Below are 8,164 nucleotides of genomic sequence, written 5' to 3' on the forward strand. Positions count from 1 at the left end.
AAATGAAAATTCAATATTTTTCGTAGAAACTTATTTTTTTAAAAGAAATTCATATTTTGATCTTGAAAAGTTAACTGGAACCTTTTTTGGGTAAAAATTCAAACTACTTAAATTTTTTTAAAATAAAAGTTTATCTGTTTAAACAAAAATTGCTTTTTTTGATCAAAATGCAATTATTTGGTAGAGAATTGAACAACTTGGTTAAAAATTATCATTTTTACATGAAAAATCAAATATGTAACATCTAATTAGCAATTTTTATTTTTCTTAACTACAAAATTTCAAATTTTAGACTAGAACAATATTTTTAATTTGAGGAAAGCCTTTAATTATGAATATATTATTTACAAAATTCCAATTGAAACAATTTAATTTTTAACGTTAAAATCTAGAAATTTTGAACTTATTCTGAATTGTCTTGTACAATCAATTATTATTCACTTTTCCTTTTGAATTGAAAATTCAATATTTTTCTTATAAATTTATTTTTTATATTTTCAGTTGAAAACAATATTTTTAATTTGATAAAAGCCTTTAATTATAAATATATTATTTACAAAATTCCAATTGAAGCAATTGAATTCTTAACTGATTCCGAATCGTCTTGTCAAATCAATTATTATTCACCTATTAACCTTTAATTTATGGTTAAATTTCAAAAATTATAATTTATATTCCCTTTTGTTCAACCAAAACGTTTTTTTTTTCTAATTCCAAAATTGTCGATTTAAGCCACTCATTTTTTTTAAGTCTCAAAAACTTTATTTTTTAAATTCTTTAAATAAAAAATGTACGCTTAAAAATTAAATTGAAAGGGATAAAGATTCAACTGGATTATAAACAAATAAAAATTTTAAGAATTTTTTTAAATAGAATTTTTTTTCTTCAAAAAATTTGTAAAGTTCCAGGTGAAAAAAATAAATTCCCGGTAAATTCCCTTTTCACCGGCCACCCCACATATTTTTGTACTTACAATGCAAATATAGGACAAACAAAATTATTCATCGGGGATGATAAAAATTTGGGACTTTGAGATAAATTCAAGTACAAAATAACGTAGGAAAAAAAAAATAATAAAGACGTGTTAAAAATAGACTTCTGAATATGCGAGGAGGGGCAAATACAATTAAAAGCTAATACTTCGTAGCTGCGACGAGTTTTTTTTTCGAATTCGGTCGCAAAAGGTGGTTAGTAAAATATTCATCAAAAGAATCTATACCGAGGTATGGAATCGTCGTAATTTATATTTACAGTTCTTAGATTTTAATAATAATCATAATAATAATAATAATAATATAATAATAATATTAATATTAATAATTGATGTGTGTATGTATATATAAAAGGCTTAATAAGATGTAAAGATTATCATCATCGTAGAAGAAAAACAATCTGTACAAAGAACAACTATATAAACTTAATTACAGATTAGAAAATTCGCAGGAGTCTGTGATATACATTTGCATATTTTTTGCCTAGTTAAATACGAGAAAAAAAAACAGGCGCTTCGTTGAATTTTTTTTTTCTTTTTTCTTTGTTAGGTATTCGAATCACAACCATCTTGCTTTTGCATTTTTTGTTTTCTCTCTGGAATTTACACTGCAGGTTCCTCTACAAAGGAAAGGATCGACACTATTTCTCTACAAGTTAGTTCGTGATGTCTCTTGTTTGACCAAAATATTGGTTCAAAAGGAAAACAGAAAAAAAAAACAAATAAAAAAAAATTATAGTGATATTTTACATTTGAGAATTTCGCTTTGGATCTCTCTCTCTCTTTCTCTCTCTCTACCTCCCTCTCAGAAAAAGTTCTGGCGCACTTGCTGTGCTGTGACTTTGAGAGAGTATTCACGAATAAGAAAGAGATCGTTGCCAAAAGTGGTGTCACCCTATTGCAAATAATCGACACGATATCGATTGTATTGGCGATAGGGGGTTCGCGTTTGATTGTTGTCGGTCACGACTCGCGTCCTGTGCGGAATCAGATTCTCATAACGTCCCATCAACCAATCCTGACAAATTTTGTGCTGCTCTTCGCTCACATTTTCACGTGTCCAACTCGCGAACCACTGGTGGAATTTTGCATTCTTGCTCTTTGTCACTAGTGGATGAGACTGGAGAAGAAAGGGGAGAAAAAAAAATGAGCATTTTTTTTTCATCTTTCGAACTTAGGGATTTTTTCAAAACCATTTTATACAACTAAACTCTAAAAAAATCAAAAATAAATCCAAATGGAATTAAAGCGAACTAGGTGGAATTAAAAAAAATTGAATTGGATTCACAAAAAATCAAAAATAAATCCAAATGGAATTAAAGCGACCTAGGTGGAATTAAAAAAAATTGAATTGGATTCACAAAAAATCAAAAATAAATCCAAATGGAATTAAAGCGAACTAGGTGGAATTAAAAAAAATTTAATTAGATTCACAAAAATTCAGAAAAATTCAAGGGAATGCAGACGATTATTGAACAAAATTGAGTGATATCAAGTGGAATTAAATTGCTCTGAGGAGAATTTAAATAAAGTGAAGGAATTGAAAAAAACGCTATTAACCAAAATTGAGAAGAATAAAAGGAAATTCAAAAAAATTCTACTATCTAACGAAAAAATCTACAACTGAATTTAAAATTTCAACTAAAAAAATTGATCTGACTTTAAAATATCAACTGAATACAAGTGACATTAAAACAAACGATGGATTAATTAAAAATGATTGAAAGAAATAACAAAATTGAATTAAAAAAGATTCAGAACAATTCAAGGAAATTCAAACGAATGCAAATAATTCATGGGAAAAATACATCTGAATTTAAGATTTATAATGAATCCAAGTGGAATTAAAGTGATTTTAGAATTTAAAAAATTAATTTAATTAACCAAAAATTCCAAAGAATACAAGGAAATTCAAAAGAATGCAAATGATTAACGAAAGAACTACATTAATATTAGAAAATTTAACTAATTTAATCGAACTTTTAAAAAGTTCAAGGAAATTCAAACCAAAATTCAGAATAATGCAAGAAAATTCAAAAGAATGCAAACGATTAACGAAAAAAATCAACTAAAATCTTTAAATTCAACTGAATTCAAGGGAAATTGTACTTTAAACAAAATTCCAGGTGATTATAAACAATTTTAATGAATTAACAAAAGTTCAATTCATTTCAAGTGGAATTGAGGAAAACTTGAGAAAAAATATGAAAATAAAAAAAATTGTATTTAATTAACGAAAATTCAGAGGAATTCGAAGGAAATTGCAACGAATCCAAATAATTAACGAAAAAATACATCTGAATTCAAGTGGAATTAAAGTAATTTTAGGAGAATTTAAAAAAAAGTTATTTACCCAAAATTAAAAAAAAAAAACGGAAATTAAAAAAAAGTTGAATTGAATTAACGAAAATCCAGACGAATTCAAGGAAATTTAAAAGAATCCAAATAAATACAACTAAAAAATAGATATGAATTAAAAAAATTAAATTCTAAAAAAACCAAATATGCTCAAAAGAGTTCAAATAATGAACAACAAATTACATCTGAAATTGAAATTTTAACTGACTTCGAGTGAAATTAAAGTGACCTTTGGATACTTAAAAAAATGCAAGGAAAATAAATAAAATTCAATTGAAATAACAGAAATTCAAAAGAATTCAAGTGGAATTACAGAAATTTTAGGGGAATTAAAAAAAAATCAATTAAAATTCAGAAGAATGCAGGAAAAATCAAAAGAATTCTAATAAAAACGAAAAAAGTACATTAAAATTTAAAAATTCAACTGAATTCAAAACAAATTCAAAACAGATTCAAAATAATTAACGAAAAAATACATCTGAATATAAAAATTGAACTGAATTGAATTGAAGTTAAAATAATTTTAGGAGAAGTGATATAAAAAATTTTATTAACCAAAATTCAGAAGAATTTAAAGGAAATCGAACTTTGACAAAATGCAAAGAAATTTTCAACAATTTAAATAAATTAACAAAAAAAATTCAAAAAATGTACGAAAATTGAAAAAAGGTTAATTGAATTAAGAAAAAATTCAAAAAGATTCAAGTATTCAACTACAATGGAATCCAAATAATTTACGAAAAAAACTGAATTAAAAAATTTAATTTAATTCAAGTGTACTTAAAAGCAACATTTTAAAAAATCGAAAAATGTACAGCAATTAGAAAAAGAGAGAATTGAATTAATAAAAATTCAGAAGGATTCCAGAAAATTCATAAGAATTCAAATAAATACACCAAAAAATACATATGAATTGAAAAAATCAAGGAAATAAAAAAAAAAATTTTTAAAGTACTTAAAAATTCCCAGTAATAAACAAAAAACAGATCTGAATTCAAAACAGTATGTTGAACTAACAAAATACAGAAGGATTCAAGAAAGTTAAAAAAAATCCAAATAATAAACGGGAAAAATACATCTAAATTTAAAAAATTGAATTAACAAAAATGCAGACGAGTAAAAGGAAATTTTACTTTATTTGAATAAAATTAAATCAAACTTACCAGAATTAACAAAATTCAAAAGAATCGAATTAAGTAACAAAAAAATACATCTGAATTGGAAATTTTTAATGAATTCAAGTGAAATTAAAGGGAACTTTTGAATAATTAAAAAAAAAAGTAAATTGAATTGACAAAAACTCAGAATAATTCAAGGGAATTCAACTGAGTTTTCAGCAAAATTAAAAAAAAAACTTTTAAAAACGTACAGAATTTGAAGCACAAATTCACAAAAATAATCACGAAAATTCACAAGAATTCAGAAAGATTCAAGTAAATTGAAGACAATTTAGATCATGACCACAAAAAATGGATGTGCATTTAAAAGTTTATGTGTAACTAAAGCACACCCGGAAGAATTTTAGAAAATATCAAGAAAATTAAAGAAAAGTATATTGAATTAACAAAAATTCAAATATATTTAAAAGGATTCAAATAAGTAACGAAAATTCAATTAAAAATTACTTAAGTAATAAACAAAGGAAAATTCGAAATGAGCAAACTCCTAAATTTTCTAACGTTCTAACGTGGATTTGTCTCAAAAATAAAAAAGAATTTAAGTGAAAAAAAAATGAAAGAAAATAAAAAATAATGCAAATAATAAACGAACAAAACCCCTGACCAAATTCAAGTGAAATTAAAGAAGAAAATAATTTAAAATTCACGGAGAATAACAAAATTGAATTGAATTACCGAAAATTTAGAATTCAGAAAAATTCAAAAGAATCACAATAATTCACCGAAAAAATACATCTGAATTTTAAAATTCAAATGGAAACTAAAGTCAAATCAGAAGAATTAACAAAGACATCACGTAAAATTTAAAAGGTTAAAATAAGAAATTGAATTACTGTAATAAATAATAAATATTTTTAACTGTTTTAAAATTAAAAGTCAACTTGATCAATTTCCAAGTCAGAAATTTTATCAAGGAAATTTTGTAGCATTTCTCTGTCTCTCTCTCTAATTATTCTGGGTGGAAAAAAAAATATATATATGAAAATTTACCTCCAATGATCGCGCTAAAGCCTTGTACCTGTAATAAAATTCGCCCTCGTTCATTATAAAGAATAAGCGATAATCGAGGGGAACTAATTGACATTCCATCTCGTGGGAAGAAATAATTTCGGACCCATCAGCTGCGTCTTCAGAATCAAATGGCTTTTTCTCCTCCGCTAAGCTGTAACATTAAATTTTTCCAAAATTTCACTTAATTTTGAAAATTAATTATCCGATCTTCTTCTCACACGAATAAAAACAACGAAATTAATTTTTCTTTTGTTTAATACATACTTTGCTTTTCGTTCCTGGGCAGCTTTATTGATCCTAGCAGCGTAAGTTTGATAATGTCGAATATTGCGAGGGAGTATTGTTGGCTTGCGTTTCGCCATAATGCGTACACTCTGCCAAATTTCATTTCCGTCGATCTACAACAATCACCACCTCGTCACTCAATGTTTGAAAATTTAAAAATTTGTAAATCCTAATTGGATAACTTGAAAAAAAAAATATATGATCGCCTTATATCTTAAAAAATGAACAAATGAGAAATGATGCAGGGAAGCCTATCGCGTTCGCCTAATATTACTCGAGGTTCAAAATCGGAAAAGCAAAATTAAAAAAGAAAACAGAACAAAAAAAAAATATCCTTATATAAACTTGTATATGAAAAATATAGTCACTCAAAAATCTTTTCCTATTACAATTAATTCTTTGAAGAAATAGAAGTTTCGACTGAAAATTAGAAAAATAGCGTGTGTATATACTTATCTTTTCTTTAAACTACTCAACAATATTCGTTTTCAAACTCGCGTCTTTTCATATCTCCATGTGATTAATAAATTTTCTCGAATTCACAAAATCAAAAACCATCAAAACGTAAAAGTTAAATCGATACTCTATGCGAGTTAAAATAACATTTTTGCGTGCGTCGCTCTCCAAGTGCGATTCACTGACTGAAAAGAAATTTCTCGGCGAGATACAAGTGCAGATTTCAATGCAAAAATGGTATATTAACAGTACATAAAATATCTCTCAGGGTACAAAAATATTTATCTAAAGCAGAAAAGTGACATGTGAAGGAGCGAGGATCAATAGCCGAGTTACACAAAAAAATAAATAAATAAAAAGCAAAGGTGATTTGACGCTAATGAGCAGAAAAAAGCGTAAAAAAAAGATAAATAGATCTGCATCGCTAAGATGAATCGAAACAGCAACAAATTTCTGCCAAGGGCGCATAAAGGAACAAAAACTAAAGAAACAAATAAAAAAGTAAAGTTGTTGTTGGTTTTTTTCTTTTTTTTTCTCTCTTGTAAAATCATAAAATTTGTAAAACTGATAAAAAAAATTAGTGGTACAAAAATGATGTTAGACAATAATGTTTAAAAGCATCGTTCATGTATTTCAATTTACAATATTGTTGCCATTTATATCATTATATGCATATTTACTTCATATACAAGTTAAAGATACAAAATATATTTATATTTATGTATATATATCTATCTAATATATGTGTATATGTCAAGGTTAAAATTTATCGCGTAAAGGAAAAGTACGGATACGGAATCGTGACATTCACATAAAATTTCACCGTCTTTCGGGACAAGTTGGTGGTGAAAAAAAATATATTACAAATGACGCGATGACCGAAACAATCATGAAAATTGGTATTCGTTTTTACTTCGGTTACGAATTTCGAAGAAAGATTCGACTGAATCCAAGGTTGTTGTTGCTTTTTTGTTGTTTGTTTGTTTGTTTTTTTCATTAAATGAAAATTATTCGAGACGTACAATTTATTCGATCGGACGCAAGAATTAGTTTTTGTAATTAATAGTAATTAATAACGTGCGATATTAACGTCTCGTTGTGCTTTTTTAGTTCTCTGAAAAAAAAATGGTAAAGTACTTTGGAACCTGACAGAAAAAAATAGTGTATTTTAATCTTGTGGTGTCGACTTTTTATAAATTATGAAATTGCAATTCGAAAATTTCCACGTTTAAAAGAAAATATCAGAATTTCCAGACAATTTAGAAAAAATACTTTGTCCAAAAAAAAAGTCGACACCAAGAGCCAAAAATTCCTGAAAATCCGATTCTTCATAAAAACGAATTCTAGTTCACTTCTAATATAAATAATTAAATTAGTTCTCTTTAATCTTTGAAAATTAAAAGATTTTTTTTTTAAAAGTAGTAGGTACGCTCGCCATAAAATGTTGGAAAATGATTCGTTTTATCGACGCTTTTTTTTTTGTCAAAAAGAAAAGATATCCGGAAAAATGACCTCGTTAGAGTTTTTTTTTTTTTATATTATTTTGCCTTCGATATTTACATCGGGAAACGGAACATTCACGGCAATTGTGAAAAAAATGACTGTGCGTGTGACTTTACTCTAATCTATCAAGAAATCTTTCCTTCTCTTTTCTTTATAATTTATACAAGTTCGTGTGCCACTGCTACTTGTAACCTACAGTACGTATCAAAATCCTATTTACGTATTTACACTCTCTAATCTACCGAATATTTACATTTTTCTCAGAAAAAAAGAACCGTACGAGTTACTATAACTCTTATATATAAATTTATATGATCTCTGATATATAAATTTATATATACATATATAATATATATTTAATTTAATTATATAGTATATAATT

At 26.1% G+C, this 8,164-nt stretch overlaps 1 protein-coding gene across 1 annotated transcript in view; it reads right to left on the reverse strand.

Annotated features, from left to right (window-relative positions):
- Positions 1-1,463: 1,463 nt before the first annotated feature.
- LOC117174732 (paired amphipathic helix protein Sin3a-like) overlaps positions 1,464-8,164 on the reverse strand; it is an 8,486-nt gene continuing 1,785 nt past the window's right edge. The window contains exons 3-5 of the mRNA XM_033364057.1: positions 5,803-5,936; positions 5,518-5,689; positions 1,464-2,111 (exon numbers count right to left, since the gene is read on the reverse strand). Of these exons, the coding sequence (XP_033219948.1) occupies positions 1,887-2,111; positions 5,518-5,689; positions 5,803-5,936 (531 nt within the window). The 3' untranslated portion in view covers positions 1,464-1,886. The remainder of the gene's footprint in view (positions 2,112-5,517; positions 5,690-5,802; positions 5,937-8,164) is intronic.

Source organism: Belonocnema kinseyi, chromosome 6 (genome assembly GCF_010883055.1).
Source record: "Belonocnema kinseyi isolate 2016_QV_RU_SX_M_011 chromosome 6, B_treatae_v1, whole genome shotgun sequence".
Classification (NCBI taxonomy): Eukaryota; Metazoa; Arthropoda; class Insecta; order Hymenoptera; family Cynipidae; genus Belonocnema; species Belonocnema kinseyi.